This window comes from Oncorhynchus nerka, linkage group LG1 (assembly GCF_034236695.1).
Source record: "Oncorhynchus nerka isolate Pitt River linkage group LG1, Oner_Uvic_2.0, whole genome shotgun sequence".
NCBI classification, from domain to species: Eukaryota; Metazoa; Chordata; class Actinopteri; order Salmoniformes; family Salmonidae; genus Oncorhynchus; species Oncorhynchus nerka.
Window position 1 is genome coordinate 27,631,086 of NC_088396.1, and position 22,839 is coordinate 27,653,924.

Here is a 22,839-nt window from a genome sequence, read left to right on the forward strand (position 1 = left end):
GGACAAGAGATCATTCCAGTTTATTCCCTTAATTGCTTTTTCAAAATAGTTTAATTCACTCCTAGGTATTCTGAGTTGATCCGGCTTTCTAACAGTAGAGAGGTTAAACCTGCTCTTAGACAGCTTTCTGGCTATAAGTGTCAGATTATGATCAGACAGCCCAGTAACCATATTGAATGATTTAGTCACTCTCTCTGGTTTATTACTGAACACCAAATCAATCTGTGTTTTAGAGCAACAAGTCACCCTGGTTGGCCCTTTAACTAGCTGTGTAAGGTCAAAGGTATTAGTGATCCGTTTGAGGGTTTTCCTACAACACTTGTCTTCATAATTAATGTTAAAATCTCCCATTAAGATGACCTCTTTCCCAAAATCACATTCCCTAAGCATGGTATTAAACTGATCAAAAAACACACTTTTGGTGGAAGGTGGCCTATACATTCCAATGAGGGTAAAAGACATTTGCGGAGACAGTGTAACGTTCAGGCCGATACATTCTAGTTCATTATCACATGACCACTCAATGTTTACATTGGATATGTTCTTTAATGTAAATCATCACACCCCCTCCTCTTCCCTCAATCCTGTCTCTCCTGAAAACATTGTAGCCAGGCACAATCAAAGCAGCACATGGAGAGTGTTTATGGAGCCATGTCTCTGAGAGGCAGAGAAAGTCAAGGTTGGAGTCTGTGAGTAGATGTTGAATTTGATCACTTTTTGGAATGACACTACGAATGTTCAAGTGCCCCCTAGTAGTCCCTTGGGCTTAGCTCGTGGGTCCCAGATGACTCGAGAGTGATTGACACATTGAAAAAAGTTAAATTTTCTATGTTTTCTGACGGCTGGGTTTAGGCCGTTTTGTTTCGTTTTGATTAGGGGCAGTTCGGTAGCGCAATTAACAATCCCTCCCGCCTGCACTGGATGCGGGGAACTAATTAAAATAGCTTGCGTACCAGAAGCAGAGTCAGGGATCGCATATAGCGACTCTGGTATGTTTGAAGAGTCAAAATCTATCCTGGAGCCGGGTGAGTCGAGAGAAACCATAGGACCATAGCACTCACCCACCTCCACAGCGGCGACGACCAGTGGACGAGGCCATCCACCGCTCTCCACTCCGGTGCGTATCACTGGCTCGGTGATATTGGGCCCAGGATTGAGTTGTACATCCCCGGAGAGCAGGAGGGTAATGAACAGGTAGTTTAACAGTTTCCGATAAATGTTGGACTTGTGTTTGTTACGCCTAAGCGGTTCAGTAGAATAAGGAGCGAGGTAGACTTGGCCATTATTCAGAACATTATGGTATGCTGTGTACTGTCCGCTCCCGCGGAACGGTGAACCAATGTGTTTGGTGTTGATATTCTCCGGTAGTAGACTGATTGTGTCATCCCAGCAAGGACGCACTGAGATTATTGGCTAGAGCATTGGCTTCTTCCTTGCTGAGCGGCCATTGAGGTTATGTAGATATAGGACTCATTTTTACTGTGGATATAGATACTTTTGTACTGGTTTCCTCCAGCATCTTCACAAGGTCCTTTGCTGTTGTTCTTTGATTGATTTGCACTTTTCGCACCAAAGTACGTGCATGTCTAGGAGACAGAATGAGTCTCCTTCATGAGCGGTATGACGGCTGCATGGACCCATTGTGTTTATACTTGCATACTATTGTTTGTACAGATGAACAAACTACTTTCAGGCATTTGGAAATTGCTCCCAAGGATGAACCAGACTTGGAGGTCTACAATTTGTTTTCTGAGGTCTTGGCTGATTTCTTTTGATTTTCCCATGATGTCAAGCAGAGAGGCACTGAGTTTGAAGGTAGGCCTTGAAATACATCCACAGGTACACCCCCAATTGACTCAAATTATGCCAATTAGCCTATCAGAAGCTTCTAAAGCCATAACATACATTTCTGGCACTTTCCAAGCTGTTTAAAGGCAAAGTCAACTTAGTGTATGTAAACTTCTGACCCACTGGAATTGTGATACAGTGAATTATAAATGAAATAATCTGTCTGTAAACAATTGTTGGGAAAATTACTTGTGTCATGTACAAAGTAGATGTCCTAACCGACTTGCCAAAACTATAGTTTGTTAACAAGACATTTGCAGAGTGGTTGAAAAACACATTTTAATGACTCCAACCTAAGTGAATGTAAACTTCTGACTTCAACTGTACATATAGGTAGGGATAAAGTGGCTAGGCAACAGGATAGTTAATAAAAGGGTAACAGCAGCATTTGTGATGAATCAAAAGAGTTCATGCAAAAAAGGTCAATGTAGATAATTAACCAATAACTACCCGGACAAACTACAGTGGGGCAAAAAAGTATTTAGTCAGCCACCAATTGTGCACCAAAAGTTCTCCCACTTAAAAAGATGAGGCCTGTAATTTTCATCATAGGTACACTTGAACTATGACAGACAAAATGAAGGGGAAAAAATCCAGAAAATCACATTGTAGGATTTTTAATGAATTTATTTGCAAATTATGGTGGAAAATAAGTATTTGGTCACCTACAAACAAGCAAGATTTCTGGCTCTCACAGACCTGTAACTTCTTCTTTAAGAGGCTCCTCTGTCCTCCACTCGTTACCTGTATTAATGGCACCTGTTTGAACTTGTTATCAGTATAAAAGACACCGGTCCACAACCTCAAACAGTCACACTCCAAACTCCACTATGGCCAAGACCAAAGAGCTGTCAAAGGACACCAGAAACAAAATTGTAGACCTGCACCAGGCTGGGAAGACTGAATCTGCAATAGGTAAGCAGCTTGGTTTGAAGAAATCAACTGTGGGAGCAATTATTAGGAAATGGAAGACATACAAGAGCATTGATAATCTCCCTCGATCTGGGGCTCCACGCAAGATCTCACCCCAAGGGGTCAAAATTATCACAAGAACGGTGAGCAAAAATCCCAGAACCACACGGGGGGGACCTAGTGAATGACCTGCAGAGAGCTGGGACCAAAGTAACAAAGCCTACCATCAGCAAGGACATTGAAGATGAAACGTGGCTGGGTCTTTCAGCATGACAATGATCCCAAACCCGCCGCCCGGGCAACGAAGAATTTGCTTTGTAAGAAGCATTTCAAGGTCCTGGAGTGGCCTAGCCAGTCTCCAGATCTCAACCCCATAGAAAATCTTTGGAGGGAGTTAAAAGTCTGTGTTGCCCAGCAACAGCCCCAAAACATCACTGCTCTAGAGGAGATCTGCATGGAGTAATGGGCCAAAAAAACAGCAACAGTATGTGAAAACCTGTTTGACCTCTGTTATATACCCTTTGTTGACAATGACAAAGTACTGAGATAAACTTTTGTTATTGACCAAATACTTATTTTCCACCATCATTTGTAAATACATTCATTAAAAATCCTACAAATGTGATTTTCTGGATTTTTTTCCCCTCATTTTCTCTGTCATAGTTGAAGTGTACCTATGATAAATTACAGGCCTCTCTAAACTTTTTAAGTGGGAGAACTTGCACAATTGGTGGCTGACTAAATACTTTTTGCCCCACTGTATCTGGCAGTCTTATGGCTTGGGGGTAGAAGCTGTTCAGGGTCCTGTTGGTTCCCACTGGTGTAGAGGTCCTGGATGGCAGGGAGCTCGGCCCCAGTGATGTACTAGGCCGTACACACTACTCTCTGTAACGCCTTGCGGTCAGATGCCAAGAAGTTGCCATAGCAAGTGGTGATTCAGCCAGTCAAGATGCTCTCAATGGTGTAGCTGTTTAACTTTGAGGATCTGAGGACCGATGCCAAATCTTGCCAAAGAGATGTTATCGTGCCCTCTTCACAAATGTGTTTGGACCATGATAATTCCATAGTGATGTGGACACAGAGGAACTTGAAGGTCTCGACCTGCTCCACTACAGTCCTGTTGATGTGGGCATGCTCAGCCCTCCGTTCCTGTAGTCCACAGTCAGCTCCTTTGTGTTGCTGACATTGAGGGAGAGGTTGTTGTCCTGGCACCAAACTGCCAGATCGCGCACATCCTCCCTCTAGGTTGTCTCATCGTCGTCGATGAGGCCAACCATCATTGTGTCGTCGGCAAACTTAATGATGGTGTTGGAGTCATACACAGCCACACAGTCATGGGTGAACAGGAAGTACAGGATGGGACTAACCAGGCACTCCTGAGGGGCCCCCATGTTGAGGGTCAGCGTAGCGGATGTGTTGTTGCCTACCTTCACCACTTGGGGGCAACCCGTCAGGAAGTCCAGAATCAGGTTGTAGAGAGAGGTGTTTAGTGATAAACTTTGGAGGGCACTATGGTGTTGAACGCTGGATTGTACTCAATGAACAGCATTCTCACATAGGTGTTCATTTTGTCCAGGTGGGAAAGGGCAGGGTGGAGTGCAATAGAGATTGTGTCATCTGTGGATCTGTTGGGGCGGATGATGGTGTTGATGTGCACCATTTCATGGCTACAGATGTAAGTGCTACGGGCCGATGGTAACCCGTCTAAATGACTTTGGCGTTCTTGGGCACAGGGACTATGGTGGTCTGCTTGAAACATGTAGGTATTATAGACAGGGACAGTGAGAGATTGAAAATGTCAGTGAAGACACTTGTCAGCTGGACATTGCATGCTCTGAGAACGCATCCTAATAATTTGTCTGGCCCTGCGGCCTTGTGAATGTTGACCTGTTTTAAGGTCTTACGTCGGTTACGGAGCGTGTGATCACACAGTCGTCCGAAACAGCTGGTGTTCTCATGCATGGTTCAGTGTTGCTAGCTTCAAAGCGAGCATAGAAGGTATTTAGATCATCTGGTAGGCACGTGTCACTGCACTGCTCATGGATGATTTCCCATCCAGATTACTAAAAATATTTAGTTTGCAAGCCCTGCCACATCCAAAAAGCGTCAGAGCCAGTGTAGTAGGATTTGATCTTGGTTCAGTATTGACACTTTGTCTTTTTGATGGTTCAGGGCAGAGCAAGATATCTTATAAGCAACCAGATTTGAGTCCCGCTCCTTGAAAGTGGCAGCTCTAGCCTTCAGCTCAGTGCGGATGTTGCCTGTAATTCTTGGCTTCTGTCTGGGATATGTAGGTACGATGCACTTATTAACTTCATTGGGATAGGGGGCAGTATTTTCACATCCAGATGAAAAGCTTGTCCAAAGTCAACTGCCTGCTACTCAGGACCAGATGCTAAGATATGCATATTATTAGTAGATTTGGATAGAAAACACTGAAGTTTCTAAAACTGTTTGAATGATGTCTGGGAGTAGAATATAACTTATTTGGCAGGCGAAACCCAGAGGACAAACCATTCAGATTTTTTTTTTAAAAATGGGTTTCATTGGGAATCCAGATTTCTAAGGGACTTGCTTGCAGTTCCTATCCACTGGATGTCAACAGTCTTTAGAAATTGGTTGAGGTTTTTCCTTTGAGAAATGAAGAAGTAGCACTGTTAGAGGTGCGTGTCCTGAAAGCTCGCTACACTTTGTTTTCCTCCGGTATTGAACGCTGTTTATCCCGTCTTACATTTTATCGATTATTTACGTTATAAAATACCTAAAGTTGAATTAGGAAAGTTGTTTGAAATGTTTGGACAAAGATTACAGGCAATTTATGAGATATTTTGTAGTCATGTTGCGTTGGAACCAGTGTTTTTCTGGATCAAACACGCCAAATAAATGGACATTTTGGATATATAGACGGAATGAATCAAACAAAAGGACCATTTGTGATGTTTATGGGACATATTGGAGTGCCAACAGAAGAAACTTGTCAAAGGTAAGGCATGAATTATACAGTATATCACAAAAGTGAGTACACCCATCACATTTTTGTAAATATTTGAGTATATCTTTTCATGTGACAACACTGAAGAAATGACACTTTGCTACAATGTAAAGTAGTGAGTGTACAGCTTGTATAACAGTGTAAATTTGCTGTCCCCTCAAAATAACTCACACAGCCATTAATGTCTAAACCGCTGACAACAAAAGTGAGTACAACCCTAAGTAAAAATGTCCAAATTGGGCCCAATTAGCCATTTTCCCTCCCCGGTGTCATGTGACTCGTTAGTGTTACAAGGTCTCAGGTGTGAATGGGGAGCAGGTGTGTTAAATTTGGTGTCATCGCTCTCACACTCCCTCATACTGACTGGTCACTGGAAGTTCAACATGGCACCTCATGGCAAAGAACTCTCTGAGGATCTGAAAAAAAGAATTGTAGCTCTACATAAAGATGGCCTGGGCTATAAGAAGATTGCCAAGACCCTGAAACTGAGCTGCAGCACGGTGGCCAAGACCATACAGCGGTTTAACTGGACAGGTTCCACTCAGAACAGGCCTCGCCATGGTCGACCAAAGACGTTGAGTGCAGGTGCTCAGCGTCATATCCAGAGATGGTCTTTGGGAAATAGACGTATGAGTGCTGCCAGCATTGCTGCAGAGGTTGAAGGGGTGGGGTGGGGGTGGGGGGGGGGGGATCAGCCTGTCAGTGCTCAGACCATACGCCGTACACTGCATCAAATTGGTCTGCATGGCTGTCGTCCCAGAAGGAAGCCTCCTCTAAAGATGATGCACAAGAAATCTCGCAAACAGTTTGCTGAAGACAAGCAGACTAAGGACATGGATTACTGTAACCATGTCCTGTGGTCTGATGAGACCAAGATAAACTTATTTGGTTCAGATGGTGTCAAGCGTGTGTGGTGGCAACCAGGTGAGGAGTACAAAGACAAGTGTGTCTTGTCTACAGTCAAGCATGGTGGTGGGAGTGTCATGGTCTGGGGCTGCATGAGTGTTGCCGGCACTGGGGAGATACAGTTCATTGAGGGAACCATGAATGCCAACATGTACTGTGACATACTGAAGCAGAGCATGAACCCCTCCCTTCGGAGACTAGGCCGCAGGGAAGTATTCCAACATGATAACGACCCCAAACACACCTCCAAGACGACCAGAAGCTGAGGGTAAAGGTAATGGACTGGCCAAGCATGCCTCCAGACCTAAGCCCTATTGAGCATCTGTGGGGCATCCTCAAACGGAAGGTGGAGGAGTGCAAGGTCTCTAACATCCACCAGCTCCGTGATGTCATCATGGAGGAGTGGAAGAGGACTCCAGTGGCAATCTGTGAAGCTCTGGTGAACTCCATGCCCAAGAGGGTTAAGGCAGTGCTGGAAAATGATGGTGGCCACACAAAATATTGACACTTTGGGCCCAATTTGGACATTTTCACTTAGGGGTGTACTCACTTTTGTTGCCAGCGGTTTAGACATTAATGGCTGTGTGTTGAGTTATTGAGGGGACAGCAAATTTACACTGTTATACAAGCTGTACACTCACTACTTTACATTGTAGCAAAGTGTAATTTCTTCAGTGTTGTCACAAATATTTACAAAAATGTGAGGGGTGTACTTACTTGTGATATACTGTATATGTATTTCTGCATTTTGAGTCGCGCCTGGCGGGTTGAAATATGATTGTTTGTTTGCTGGGATGCTGTACTCAGATAATAGCATTGTTTGCTTTTGCCGTAAAGCCTTTTTGAAATCTGACACGTTGGCTGGATTCACAACAAGTGTAGCTTTAATTTGGTGTATTGCATGTGTGATTTCATGAAATTTTTATAGTAATTTATTTGAATTTGGCGCTCTGCATTTTCACTGGATGTTGGCCAACGTATCTCAGAGAAGTTAATGAAGCCGGTGAATGAATACCGGAACATATTTCAATCTGTGATAGCGAAACCGTCCTGTAGCTTAGCATCTGCTTCATCGGACCACTTCCGTACTGAGCGTGTCACTGGTACTTCCTGTTTGAGTTTTTGCTTGTATGCAGGAATCAGGAGAATAGAGTTATGGTTAGATTTGCCCAAATGGAGGGCGAGCTTTGTATCCATCTGTGTGTGGAGTAAAAGGTGACAAGTACACACACAACAAACAAGTACTCACACACACACACAGACAATGCTAACCAAGCAGAGCCTATGACAATATTATTCAGCCCCTAGACTCCCTGCTGTGTCCTCCCATAGGTTGTGCCTCCAAATCTAGTTAACAAGGAAACCCTTTACAGCAGACAGAAAAACAGGCACACCTTTGGATACCTATTGAGTGATGTTAGAGGAATAATCCCCCATTAAAACATGCCCAGAAGAAAGGGTCCTACACAGAAAACCACTGATTTAATGGAGTGCCCCAGGCAATCTAGAGAGGCCAGAGGTCCCTATATCCACCCTTTTAAGAACACAACAGACCGGTCTGTCTGCCTCGCTCCCCAAAAACACACTGACCCTGATGGAGGCATTATTTACTCTCACCATATCTTTTTGTGGAGTGTATCTGGAGGGGTCACTTAGACAGAACCTCTTACAGTAAGTGCAGACAACAAAACGTCTGAATGACAGGCCACGGTAATACAATGCATTTAGTCCAACAATATGTTAACATATAAAAATGTCTGATTAACATCTTTGCCCTAAGGGCATCCTGGGGATTAGTTGGATAATGTATTGCCCAATCAGCAAAATGTGAACAAAGGTCTCTCTCAATCTCTTCCTCTCTCTCATTCCCTTTCAGTCTTTCACTTTCTATCCATCTCTTTGTCTCCCTCACTCTGAGTCTCTGTCTCCATTTCTCGCTTTTGTTCCCCCTCTCTTTATCGCTGTGCGTTCCATCCCGTTCTCTCCTCTTCCCCTTTCCAAGAAGTGGAGGTGGCCCCATTCTAATTCCTCTTCAGTGTGTGTATGATGGAGTAGCCATGTCTGTAGAGTAGAGGGTTTACAGTGCTTATGTAAGATCTAGACCACAGGGAGACTGTCTGTCGGTCTGTCTGTCTGTCAGCTCTGAGCCTGTTAGAGACACAAGAAGCCTGTGTGTGTTGCTCAACAGAGTATAAAGAGGGCTTTGTGTTTTCTACAAACAGGTCTGAAGTGGGTAATCAGGACTGTGTTTGTACTTGGTGTGTGTTTTTGATTGTGTTTGTTTGGGGGAAGGGGGGTGCGTGCATATGTATGTGAGCATTTGTTACAGTTAGGTTAGATGTGTTTTAACAAGTGGCTGTTATTCCTGCATGGTTTGACTGATACTTTGTGACAAAGCCTCATGTGTTGAAGTAGAAAATACATTGTGAAATCTCAAAACATAACCTGAACATTCATTTCTCCTGTGAATATTGTTATATTCCTTTATACATCTTTATTTGTATCATTTCTCCTGAGGTGAGTCTTACCGGTTTGGGCATCTTTTTCCTCTCTCCGGTCTTGCCCTTCCGCAGAGAAAATGCAAAAAAAAAACGTCCTCCTCCTTGTTGCCTCGCCCTGGGCTCCACCGCCTGGAGGAGTGAGCAGAACCGTTAACACACACACACACATATATATACACACACACACACTGCTAAAAACATTAAGGGAACACTAAAATAACACATCCTAGATCTGAATGAATGTAATATTCTTATTAAATACTTTTTTCTTTACATAGTTGAATGTGCTGACAACAAAATCACACAAATTATCAATGGAAATCAAATTTATCAACCCATGGAGTCTCCTGAGGGATCTCCTCCCAGACCTGGACTAAAGCATCCGCAAACTCCTGGACAGTCTGTGGTGCAACGTGGCGTTGGTGGATGGAGCGAGACTTGGTGTCCCAGATGTGCTCAATTGGATTCAGGTCTGGGGAACGGGCGGGCTAGTCCATAGCATCAATGCCTTCCTCTTGCAGGAACTGCTGACACACTCCAGCCACATGAGGTCTAGCATTGTCTTGCATTAGGAGAAACCCAGGGCCAACCACACCAGCATATGGTCTCACAAGGGGTCTGAGGATCTCATCTCGGTACCTAATGGCAGTCAGGCTACCTCTGGCGAGCACATGGAGGGCTGTGCGGCCCCCCAAATAAATTCCACCCCACACCATGACTGACCCACCGCCAAACCGGTCATGCTGGAGGATGTTGCAGGCAGCAGAACGTTCTCCACGGCATCTCCAGCCTGTCATGTCTGTCACGTGCTCAGTGTGAACCTGCTTTCTGTGAAGAGCACAGGGCGCCAGTGGCGAATTTGCCAATCTTGGTGTTGTCTGGCAAATGAAAAACGTCCTGCACGGTGTTGGGCTGTAAGCACAACCCCCACCTGTGGACGTCGGGCCCTCATACCACCCTCATGGAGTCTGTTTCTGATCGTTTGAGCAGACACATGCATATTTGTGGCCTGCTGGAGGTCATTTTGCAGGGCTCTGGCAGTGCTCCTCCTTGCACAAAGGCGGAGGTAGCGGTCCTGCTGCTGGGTTGTTGCCCTCCTACGGCCTCCTCCACGTCTCCTGATGTACTGGCCTGTCTCCTGGTAGCGCCTCCATGCTCTGGACACTACGCTGACAGACACAGCAAACCTTCTTGCCACAGCCCGCATTGATGTGCCATCCTGGATGAGCTGCACTACCTGAGCCACTTGTGTGGTTTGTAGACTCCGTCTCATGCTACCACTAGAGTGAAAGCACCGCCAGCATTCAAAAGTGACCAAAACATCAGCCAGGAAGCATAGCAACTGAGAAGTGGTCTGTGGTCCCCACCTGCAGAACCACTCCTTTATTGAGGGTGTCTTGCTAATTGCCTATAATTTCCACCTGTTGTCTATTCCATTTGCACAACAGCATGTGAAATTTATTGTCAATCAGTGTTGCTTCCTAAGTGGACAGTTTGATTTCACAGAAGTGTGATTGACTTGGAGTTACATTGTGTTGTTTAAGTGTTCCCTTTATTTTTTTGAGCAGTGTATAACAGAGACCCACATGGAAAGAAATACTACAGTTTACTATAGAATATTACAGTACTTACTATAGAATTATATAGTAAACTGTAGTATACTAAACTACACACTGTTGTAAATACTACAGTAATGTCTGCAAAAACACAACTTTTTTAGTAGTAAATACTACAGTATTCAATTTGAATATACCCTGCGTTCCCTTTCCACATATCACCATTTGTGCCACCTGAGTGAGAAACTTACAGAAAAGTACATACCATACATTGTGTCCCTACAGGATATAGAAAAGAGCTGAACATCTGAACTATCCATTAAGACCCAAGTCCTACCTGCCTACAGGTTATGGGAAAAAATATATTTTATTGACCTGTGACTTCACCACCCACCTCAGGGCAGCCATAACCTGTGACTCGGTGAGGTCATAAACTAGCATCCGGTGCCAAACACAGGTACTCCCTGTTAAGCCTACTCACTCAAGCCTGCCTAGCAGAGAAAATATATAATGTGTTACCTGACCCCTCTATTCACCCAAAGCCGGAGGGTCACTCTCAAACGGATACAGCTTCCAGGTCACCATTCATCCAGAAACAATGAGGCTCTGCACTACACACACACATACATATTATCTCTCCATCCCTCTCTCTGCCTTTCTCACTCTCTCTGATGCAATAGCTTAACAGAGCATGGCATATAGGGCTCATAAAATGAATGACATGCTTTACAGTAACAAGCCTCTCCCAGACACTGTCTGTGTACCCCTCACAAATCATGTGTCCCTCCTCTTCTTTCACACTTTCACTGCAGTTGTACAAGCAAGAGCAAAGAGGTTGCTAAACACATGTGCCAGTGGGTTTGGTGTGCGTTTGTGGTGTGTGTGTGTGTGTTTACAGAGCTGATGGTAACATCTCCAGCTGTGGTGTGAATTACACTACAGAGGGCATACAGACAAATGATATGTAGCACCATTACAACAGCTGTGACAACAACTGTACTAGGCTCTCCTGATGAGGCATTTCAACTTCTGGAAAGTTGTAGGAAAGGCTCACATGAGTGACAACGTGTAAGGCCTAATTCAACCTCCTACCGATACAGCCATAGGAGAGCAGAGTCTGGTGAACCATCCCGTTCCTATTTAACCATAACAAAGTGTTTTATCGTAATATCCTTTATTGCCTGGTTCATTTCCTGATAAATACAGTCCTTTGTTTCAGGCTTATCACGTTGGAATGACAGGGATGGGATTTCCCTGAGGCCGCTGGGAAACCAAATGCATCGCCAAGGTAACCAGATAGCATCAGTCTGTGACCCTGCCAGAGATGTCAGTCATGCTGGTTCAGAACACCCTGTACAGACTGTTACAGAGCAGGGCCTTATCTTTGCTACCTCTATAGGTTTACTGTACAACGATGTGTGAGGCGGCACACATTTGGAGGAAAAATTGTCTGACGTAAATTGAACACATTAAATACAAGTATACGATCAGTGTTGTGTTCAGTTGCATAACCATGAGAAAACGATGGTTATGTATAAATGTTTAATGTATAAATAGTAAATCTACTATAGTCTTCCAATATTCAACTGGAGGACAGTGTCCATGTCCAAGACTTCCGCAGGCACAGGATGATTCAACACACTATAGTACTGGAAGAAACATGAAACCTGCAGTAAAAAGGATCATGTTGATAAGTCCTTTCTTAAATGAGTTGTAACCATAGAGAATGATGGAGGCCTCTAGTGGCCAAAAGGCCATTTTAGCATGCGCATGATAGCTTCCAACATGCTTCCACTATTTTAAAGTAGTCAAAGTAGTAAACTGGGAGGGAATTGCTATGTGTTGTAGCCTCAATGGTGCTGCCCATGCTGACACATTATATAAATGGCACAGATAAAGATGAGTCCTCTATCTATTTCTATGGTTGTAACGCAGCCCCACAGGAGGGATGAACTGAGCAACAGGAGGGTTTGAGTGACAGGGACAATGGCCAATAAAATATGGTGTCCCACTGTGACAGGCCTAATTAAAAGCGTCATCATAGCATCTGTTTCTGCCAGATGGTTTTACAAGCACCGTTATATGCTGCCAGGTCTCGCACTTCGAGTGGTGATGTTCAAGGTCATGTTTGCCCCCCAAAAAACATGAACCCATATTGTCCTTTGTAGAATCTGAAGTAGTTGTCGCTGAGCAGAGACAAGTGGAATTTGAATTAAGCTACTACCACAAAACATGTCTAAAACCACAGAAAAACACTCCACTGGCCAGCTTGGGGAACTGGTCGCGAGAGTGCAAAATAGGCTACAATGTAACAAGAAACGGTTACAAATACTGCACACGTGTAATCGGCACGCAAACCGTTGTGTTTGTTATGCATCAAAGGAGGGCATGTCACAGTTGTCATGAAAACAAACCAGGTAGTAGCCTACTTTCATTCATTCATCTCATATATTAAAAACATCCTAAATGAACACTGAACATTGAAAGCCTTATCTGTAGCCTAAAGTGAATTAAATGTAACATTAAGGTGAATGGAAATTACCAATTAGTTTGATGCTCGGTCACAGACAACTGTAGTGACATTTAACTGGTAACTTAGAGAACTTTTGAAATGTTTAACACTTAAGTTCTATGGTCGATGGCCCGTATGATCAGTAATGTCCTTGAATGAAACATTGAACATTATACCAAATGTTTTCACAATTACAAAAAGACGGGATTAATAGAGAGAGCACATATTATACTGGAGCGGGTTTATCTTGGTAACAAGTCTACATTACGACGGCTATGGTCGACACAGAGCAAATTCCCTTTATTCTGAGCTGTTTAGGAGCCACCAGCGAAAAAATACACCAGTTAAAAACTCACCTCAGTTGATGAACTGCGTTCTGAAAACGGTAAACTGTCCACCTGGTAGTCTACTTTAAATCCCACGCGACCAAAATAGACCGGGTTGTTTCCCGTTAGACACCCCGCTATGTATGACGCGACTGAGCCAGTTTCACCGCGGAGAAGGAGATGCAGTCAGTCAATATGGCCGTCGGACTTTTACGGTGCGGAGCGAGGCGTGGTTCATTGATGGAACACGCTCACTTAAAACTGGGTTGAGAGAGGAACATACACAAGCACAACGTAAATGTAATAAGAGTCAACTTCAAAATGTCCTGCCTTAACCTACAATAACCTGAAGGTAGCCCATAGAAAGATGGACTAGAGACATTTAAAATGTTTCTGAACAACTAATGCTTTTATATAAGTTGTGTTGAGATCAGTTTCAACGCAGTGTTTCTATGAATCGCATTTTTCAAGGGGCAAAATGTCGTAAATGTATCTTTTAATTGGCGGTTTTCCGGGGATAACATATGAGTGACTGCCAAGATCTTCTTGTGAGGATGAGACTTTAGAAACATAAGACCTATCAATTTAGACACTGAAATATTGTTGTTTTTCATGAATACATTACTGTATTACAAAGGAGGGTGTCAACAGGAAATGTGACTCACAGATTATGAACATGCTTCAACATAAAGCACATACTAATAATGAGGAAATATGACTGCAACCGGACTTCTCTATGTATCTAGGCCAAGACACCTGTCCTCATACCCTTCTGAGAATACAATAAGCCTACATTTAATGCGCATATTTCAAACATGTCCTGGTTTACACACACTCTTCTCCCAATCACACAGTCTCAATTCAATTCAAATGGGCTTTGTTGGCATGGGAAACATGTTTACATTGCCAAAGCAAGTGAAATAAACAAAACAAAACATCAACAACAAAAAACTTTAAAAGAAATGTACAGTAAAGATTGCATCCAAACGTTTCAAAAGGATGAAGAAGTTTCAAATGTTATATTAGTAGCTATGTACAGTGTTTTTAACAATGTGCAAATAGTTGTAGTACTAATAAATATTTGTTTTATTTACAATGTTTGTGCTCCACTGGTTGTCCTGTTTTCATGGCAATGGGTCACAAATCTTGCTGCTGTGATTGCACATTGCGGCATTTCGCCTAACAGATATATTGTAGGAGTTTATCAATGTTTCATTTGTTTTCAAATCCTTTGTGGGTCTGTGTGATCTGTGGGAAATACAGTGCATTCGGAAAGAATTCAGACCCCTTCCGTTTTTCCACAGTTTTTTTGTCCTGTTACAGCCTTATTCTAAAATAGATCAAATATTTTTTCCTTCTTCAATCTATACACAATACCCCATAATAACAATGTGAAAACAGATTTGTTTTGAATGTTTTCAAATGTATGAAAAAAATACCTTAATTTCATCCCATCACAAATAATTTAATATTCAAACATTTAAATTGAACAACAATTCCATGTGAATCCAGGATATAAAGTGTTTTCAAATGTCCTTTGCTATGAGACATGAAATTGAGCTCAGATGCATCCTGTTTCCATTGATTATCCTTTAGATGTTTCTACAACTTGATTGGAGTCCACCTGTGGTAAATTCAATTGAATGGACATGATTTGGAAAGGCACAAAACGGTCTATATAAGGTCCCACAGTTGACAGTGCATGTCAGAGCAAAAACTAAGCCATAAGGTTGAAGCAATTATGCGTAGCGCTCCGAGACAGGATTGTGTCGAGCCACAGATCTGGGGAAGGGTACCAAAGAATGTCTGCAGCATCGAAGGTCCCCAGGAACACAGTGGCCTCCATCATTCTTAAATGGAAGAAGTTTGGAACCACCAAGACTCTTCCTAGAGCTAGCTGCCCGGCCAAACCGAGCAATTGAGGGAGAAGGTCCTTGGTCAGGGAGGTGACCAAGAATCCGATGGTCACTCTGACAGAGCTCCAGAGTTACTGTGGCGATGGACGAACCTTCCAGAAGGACAAGAAACAAGATTTTCTGGTCTGATGAAACCAAGATTTAACTCTTTGGCCTGAATGCCAAGCATCACGTCTGGAGGAAACCAGGCACTGCTCATCACCTGGCCAATACCATCCCTATGGTGAAGCATGGTGATGGCAGCATCATGCTGCGGGGATGTTTTTCAGCATCAGGAACTGGGAGACTGGTCAGGATTGAGGGAAAGATGAACGGAGAAAAGTATAGAGAGATCCTTGATGAAAACCTGCCCCAGACCGCTCAGGACCTCAGACTGGGTTGAAGGTTCACCTTCCAACAGGACAACGACCCTAAGCACACAGTCAAGATAACGCAGAAATGGCTTTGGGACAAGTCTCTGAATGTTATTGAGTAACCCAGCCAGAGCCTGGACTTGAACCTGATCTAACATTTCTGGAGACACCTGAAAATAGACAAAAACAGGTGTGCCAAGCTTGTAGCGTCATACTCATTCTCCGTTCATCTTTCCCTCAGTCCTATATAAATGTTACAGAAATTAAGCACAGAGCAGGATGGATGAAGCTAAGAGGGGTTACTTTGCTGAGAAAATCATTGAAAACAAAAATGACCCTTAAAAAGCTTTGGAAATCATTTAAGGAACTAGGCTGTAGTAGCACTACCAAAAACAAACTAAACAGTGTTGGACTGAACATCAAAGGGGAGATGGTATATGAAAAAGCAGAGGTTTCCAATGAATTCAACTATTTATTTTTTTACTTCTGTTGCCAGCAAGCTGGTTAGCAAGCTGCCCACCAGTTCTGGTTTGTATGGAAGCAACCAAGTCAATAATTATTATGTAGAGTTAGGGGTTCAAACTCTTTTTCTTTTGCAAAGATAGCAACAGCCAAAATAGTCAGTATGCTGGCAGAGCTTAAGTGCTCCAAAGCCAGAGGCCTGGATAATATTCCTGCAAGGTTTCTAATAGATTCTGCTGAGCAAATTGGCCCTTGTATTAAGCATATTGTTAATCTCTCTCTTGAACAAGGCACCTTTCCCAGGGACATAAAACAAGCTAAAGTTATACCTCTGTATAAGAAGGGGACAAAGTCTGACCCTGGGACTTATAGGCCTGTATCTCTCCTCTGTGTAACATCAAAGATCCTGGAGAGAATTGTACATGAGAAAATGTATGAATATGTTAACAAACAGGGTCTAATGTATGATTTTCAGTCGGGTTTTAGAAAAACATACTCCACTGATTCATGTCTACTTTACTTGACTGACTTCATCAGGAAAGAGATTTATGAGGGAAATCTGTGTGGAATGGTACTGCTTGACCTACAGAAGGCCTTTGATCTAGTTAACCACTGTCTCCTAATCTCCAAACTAGATGCACTGGGGTTAAGCAGTATCCCTCTAGGCTGGGTAAAGTCCTATTTATCAGGAAGGGAGCAAGTAGTAGAGGTTAATGGTTCACTATCTCAGGCAAAACCAATGAGTTGTGGCGTTCCGCAGGGGAGTGTGCTTGGGCCTCTGCTGTTTTTATTGTATATTAAGTATATGAAAGATGCTTGTTCTTGCCGTCTTATTCTTTATGCGGATGACTCTACACTTCTGGTGTCTCACAAAAGTTAAACTATGATGGAGAGCATACTTAGCACAGAGCTTACTAACATTAGCAAATGGCTTGGAGATATTACGCTTTCTCTGCACTTATGGAAAACTGAAGCAATTATTTTGGGATCCAGACCTAAATTGTGTAGGTTGTCTGAAATCAGAGTGGAGTTAGGGGGTGAGGTGCTGACTACTAAAACCTCTGTTAGCTACTTGGGATGTACCCTTGATGGAAGCTTGGGAGGTGTGAGCATGGCCAATAAGGTGCTAGGAAGGTTAATGCCAGGACTAAGTTTTGGGCTAGAAAGTCCAAGCTGCTTGATAAGGACTCCATGAAAGTGCTAGCTACTGCCCTCATTCAATGCCATTTTGACTATGCTAGTACTTCCTGGTTTGGGGGCTTATCTAAACTTATGAAGGGGAAGCTCCAGATAGCCCAGAATAAGTTGATCAGGGTAGTATTGAAGGTGAGTCCACGTACTTATATAGGCAGGAGCTGCTTTCAGGAACTAAACTGGCTGCCTGTTGAGGCTAGGGTGTCCCAGATTAGACTAGGTTTGGTTTACAGGAGTATTTATGGTCCTACGCCCAGATATTTAAGTGTTTACTTTCCTCGTGTTAGGGATGCACACACAATCACAGCACCAGATCAGGTGTTGCTGATGTGTGCTTATACAGGTTCAGGAGTAATGCTGGGAAAGGTACTTTCTTGTATACTGGAGCCTCAGAATGGAATGAGTTGCCTCTGCCTATAAAAACAACGTCCTCTTTGGACAGCTTTAAAAACTAAAGTAAAATTATGTTTGGTGTCCTCTGTGCCCATATGAATAACCCCTATGATGTAACTGGAATGATGAGATAGATGTTCTTCTGTTTTTGTTTTATTATTTCACTGCCATACTGTGTTCTATCTTGTCGAGCCATCTTGTCTCAAGAGGACCACAATGGAAATAAGTCCCAGACTTTAATGTGTGTTATCCTCAATGATTTTAAATGGTCGAATTAATAAACTAAACTAAAACTAAACAAGAGGACTCAAGGCTGTAAACGCTGCAAAAGGTGTTTCAACAAAGTACTGAGTAAAGGGTCTGAATACTTAAAGTACCAGTCAAAAGTTTGGACACACCTACTCATTCAAGGCTTTTTCTTTATTTTTACTATTTTCTACATTGTATAATAATAGTGAAGACATCAAAATTATGAAAAAACACATGGAATCATGGGTACTATTTAATGAAGCTGCAAGTTGAGGACTTGTGAGGCGTCTGTCTCACAAACTGGACACTCTAATGTACTTGTCCTCTTGCTCCGTTGTGCACCGGGGCCTCCCACTCCTCTTTCTATTCTGGTTAGAGACACTTTGCGCTGTTCTGGGAAGGGAGTAGTACACAGCGTCATACGAGATCTTCAGTTTCTTAGTAATTTCTCACATGGATCAGCCTTAATTTCTCAGAACAAAAATAGACTGACGAGTTTCAGAGAAAGTTCTTTGTTTTCTAGCCATTTTGAGCCTGTAATTGAACCCACAAATGCTGATGCTCCAGATACTCAACTAGTCTAAAGAAGGCCAGTTGTATTGCTTCTTTAATTAGCACAACGGTTTTCAGCTGTGCTAACATAATTACAAAATGTTTTTCGAATGATCAATTATCCTTTTAAAATGATAACTTGGATTTAGCTAACACGGCGTGTCATTGGAACACAGAAGTGATGGTTGATGATAATGGGCCTCTGTACGTCTGTGTAGACATTCCATAAAACATCTGATGTTTCCTGCTACAATAGTCATTTACAACATTAACAATGTCTACACTGCATTTCTGATCAATGTGATGTTATTTTAATGGGCAAAAAAAAATGCTTTTCTTTCAAAAACAAGGACATTTCTAAGTGACCCCAAACTTTTGAACGGTAGTGTATATTTTATATTTGAGATTCTTCAAATAGCCGCCCTTTGCCTTGATGACAGCTTTGCACACACTTGGCAATCTCTCAACCAGCTTCATGATGTAGTCACCTAGAATGCATTTCAATGAACAGGTGTGCCTTGTTAAAAGTTCATTTGTGGAATTTCTTTCCTTCTTAATGCGTTTGGGCCAATCATTTGTGTTGTGACAAGGTAGAGGTGGTATACAGAAGATAGCCCTATTTGGTAAAAGACCAAGTCCATATTATGGCAAGAACCGCTCATATTAGCGAAATGACAGTTCATTATTTAGACATGAAGTTCAGTCAATACGGAACATTTCAAGAACTTTGAACGTTTTTTCAAGTGCAGTCGCAAGAACTGAGAGAGACTGGCTCTCATGAGGACGCCAGAGGAAAGGAAGACCCAGAGTTACCTCTGCTGCAGAGGATAAGTTCATTAGAGTTACCAGCCTCAGAAATTGCAGCCCAAATAAATGCTTCACAGAGTTCAAGCAACAGACACATCTCATCATCAACTAACTGTTCAGAGGAGACTGTGTGAATCAGGTCTTCATGGTTGAATTGCTGCAAAGAAACCACTGCTAAAGGACACCAATAAGAAGAGACTTGCTTGGGCCAAGAAACACGAGCAATAGACATTAGAACGGTGGAAATCTTTCCTTTGGTCTGAGTCTAAATTTGAGATTTTTTGTTCAAAAGGCTTGTCTTTGTGAGATGCAGAGTAGGTATACGGATAAACTCCACATGTGTGGCTCCCACCGTGAAGCATGGAGGAGGAGGTGTGATGGTGTGGGGGTGCTTTGATGTTGACACTGTCTGTGATTAATTTAACCAGCATGCCTACCACAGCATGCTGCAGGATACTCCATCCCATTTGGTTTGTGCTTAGTGGGACTATCATTTATTTTTCAACAGGACACAACTACAGGCTGTGTAAGGGCTATTTGACCATGAAGGAGAGTGATGGAATTCTTCATCAGATGACCTGGCCTCAACCCAATTGAGATGATTTGGGATGAGTTGGACCGCAGAGTGAAGGAAAAGCAGCCAACAAGTGCTCAGCATATTTGTGAGCTCCTTCAAGACTGTTGGAATTAATCTGGATGAGAGAAGTTGTCATCAAGACAAAGGATGACTACTTTGAAGAATCTCAAATATAAACTATATTTTGATTTGTTTAACACTTTTTTTGGTAACTACAAGATTCCATATGTGTTATTTCATAGTTGTGATGTATTCACTAATATTCTACAATGTCGAAAATAATACAAATTAAGAAAAACCTTTGAATGAGGTGTGTCCAAAGTTCTGATTGGTACTGTACAGTCGTGGCCAAAAGTTTTGAGAATGACATAAATATTAATTTTCACAAAGTTTCCTGCTTCAGTGTCTTTAGATATTTTTGTCAGATGTTACTATGGAACATTGAAGTATAATTACAAGCATTTCATAAGTGTCAAAGGCTTTTATTGACAATTACATGAAGTTGATGCAAAGAGTCAATATTTGCAGTGTTGACCCTTCTTTTTCAAGACCTCTGCAGTCCGCCCTGGCATGCTGTCAATTAACTTCTGGACCACATCCTGACTGATGGCAGCCCATTCTTGCATGATCAATGCTTGGAGTTTGTCAGAATTTTTGGGGTTTTGTTTGTCCAACCGCCTCTTGAGGATTGACCACAAGTTCTCAATGGGATTAAGGTCTGGGGAGTTTCCTGGCCATGGACCCATAATATCGATGTTTTGTTACCTGAGACACTTAGTTATCACTTTTGCCTTATAGCAAGGTGCTCCATCCTGCTGGAAAAGGCATTGTTCGTCACCAAACTGTTCCTGGATGGTTGGGAGAAGTTGCTCTCGGAGGATGTGTTGGTACCATCCTTTATTCATAACTGTGTTCTTAGGCAAAATTGTGAGTGAGCCCACTCCCTTGGCTGAGAAGCAACCCCACACATAAATGGTCGCAGGATGCTTTACTGTTTGTATGACACAGGGCTGATGGTAGCGCTCACCTTGTCTTCCCCCGGACAAGCTTTTTTTCCCGGATGCCTCAAACAATCGGAAAGGGGATTCATCAGAGTAAATGACTTTACCACAGTCCTCAGCAGTCCAATCCGTGTACCTTTTGCAGAATATCAGGCTGTCCCTGATGTTTTTCCTGGAGATAAGTGGCTTCTTTGCTGCCTTTCTTGACACCAGGCCATCCTCCAAAAGTCTTCGCCTCACTGTGCGTGCAGATGCACTCACACCTGCCTGCTGCCATTCCTGAGCAAGCTCTGTACTGGTGGTGCCCCGATCCCGCAGCTGAATCAACTTTAGGAGACGGTCCTGATGCTTGCTGGACTTTCTTGAGTGCCCTGAAGCCTTCTTCACAACAATTGAACCTCTCTCCTTGAAGTTCTTGATGATCCGATAAATGGTTGATTTAGGTGCAATGTTACTGGCAGCAATATCCTTTTTTTTGCAAAGCAATGATGACGGCACGTGTTTCCTTGCAGGTAACCATGGTTGACAGAGGAAGAACAATGATTCCAAGCACCGCCCTCCTTTTGAAGCTTCCAGTCTGTTATTCGAACTCAATCAGCATGACAGAGTGATCTCCAGCCTTGTCCTCATCAACACTCATACCTGTGTCAACGAGAGAATCACTGACATGTCAGCTGGTCCTTTTGTGGCAGGGCTGAAATGCAGTGGAAATGTTTTTTGGGGGGATTCAGTTAATTTGCATGGCAAAGAGGGAATTTGCAATTAATTACAATTAATCTGATCCCTCTTCATAACATTCTGGAGTATATGTAAATTGCCATCATACAAACTGAGGCAGCAGACTTTGAAAATGTATATTTGTGTCATTTTAAACTTTTGGCCACGACTATGTAAATCTGATATTTAATTTGATTAAATATTTAAAAAATGTAATAAAAATGTTTTTGCTTTGTCATTATGGGGTATTGTGTGTAGATTGAGCTGGAAAAAAATAATTTAATCCATTTTAGAGTAAGGCTGTAACATAACAAAATGTAGAAAAAGTCAAGGGGTCTGAATACTTTCAGAATTCACTGTATGTGTCTCTAATATGGTCATACCTTTGGCAGGAGATAAGGGCAGCTCAGTTTCCACCTGATTTTGTGGGCAGAGCCAGGTCTGCCTATGGTGGCCTCTCTCAATAGCAAGGTTATGCTCACTGTCTGTACATGGTCAGGGATTTTCTTAATTTTGGGTCTGTCACAGTGGTCAGGTATTCTGCTACTGTGTATTCTCTATTTTGGGCCAGATAGCATTCCGGTTTGCTTGTTTTTTTTCTGTGTCAAAAAGTAATATTTTTGTTTTTTCATAATTGGGTTGGGTCTAATTGTGTTGCTGTCATGGGGCTCTGTGGGGTCTGTTTGTGAACAGAGCCCCAGAACCAGCTGGCTTAGGGGACTCTTTAGGTTAATTTCTCTGTAGTTGAGGGCTTTGTGTGGGCATTGCTTTCTTTTGGGTAGTTGTAGAATTTAACAGCTCTTCTGGATTTTGATCATTAGCGGGTATAGTCCTAATTCTGCTGTACATGCATTGTTTGGGATTTTGAGTTGTACATGAAGGATATTTTTGCAGAATTCTGCATGCAGAGTCTCTATTGGGTGTTTGTCCAATTTTGTGAATTCTTGGTTGTTGAATGGACTCGAGACCTCACAACCATAGAGAGCAATACGTTATATTTTAGCCAGATCATAATTGGGATGTCAAGTTGTACAGTATGTTCCTTTTGATGGCAAAGAAAGCCCT

At 42.7% G+C, this 22,839-nt stretch overlaps 1 protein-coding gene across 1 annotated transcript in view; it reads right to left on the reverse strand.

The window, feature by feature from the left end:
* The window catches only part of LOC115128525 (radixin-like), a 39,416-nt gene extending 25,649 nt beyond the window's left edge, over positions 1 to 13,767 (reverse strand). The window contains exons 1-2 of the mRNA XM_029658430.2: positions 13,584 to 13,767; positions 9,187 to 9,288 (exon numbers count right to left, since the gene is read on the reverse strand). Coding sequence (XP_029514290.1) covers positions 9,187 to 9,198 — 12 coding nt within the window. The 5' untranslated portion in view covers positions 9,199 to 9,288; positions 13,584 to 13,767. The remainder of the gene's footprint in view (positions 1 to 9,186; positions 9,289 to 13,583) is intronic.
* Positions 13,768 to 22,839: the final 9,072 nt, after the last annotated feature.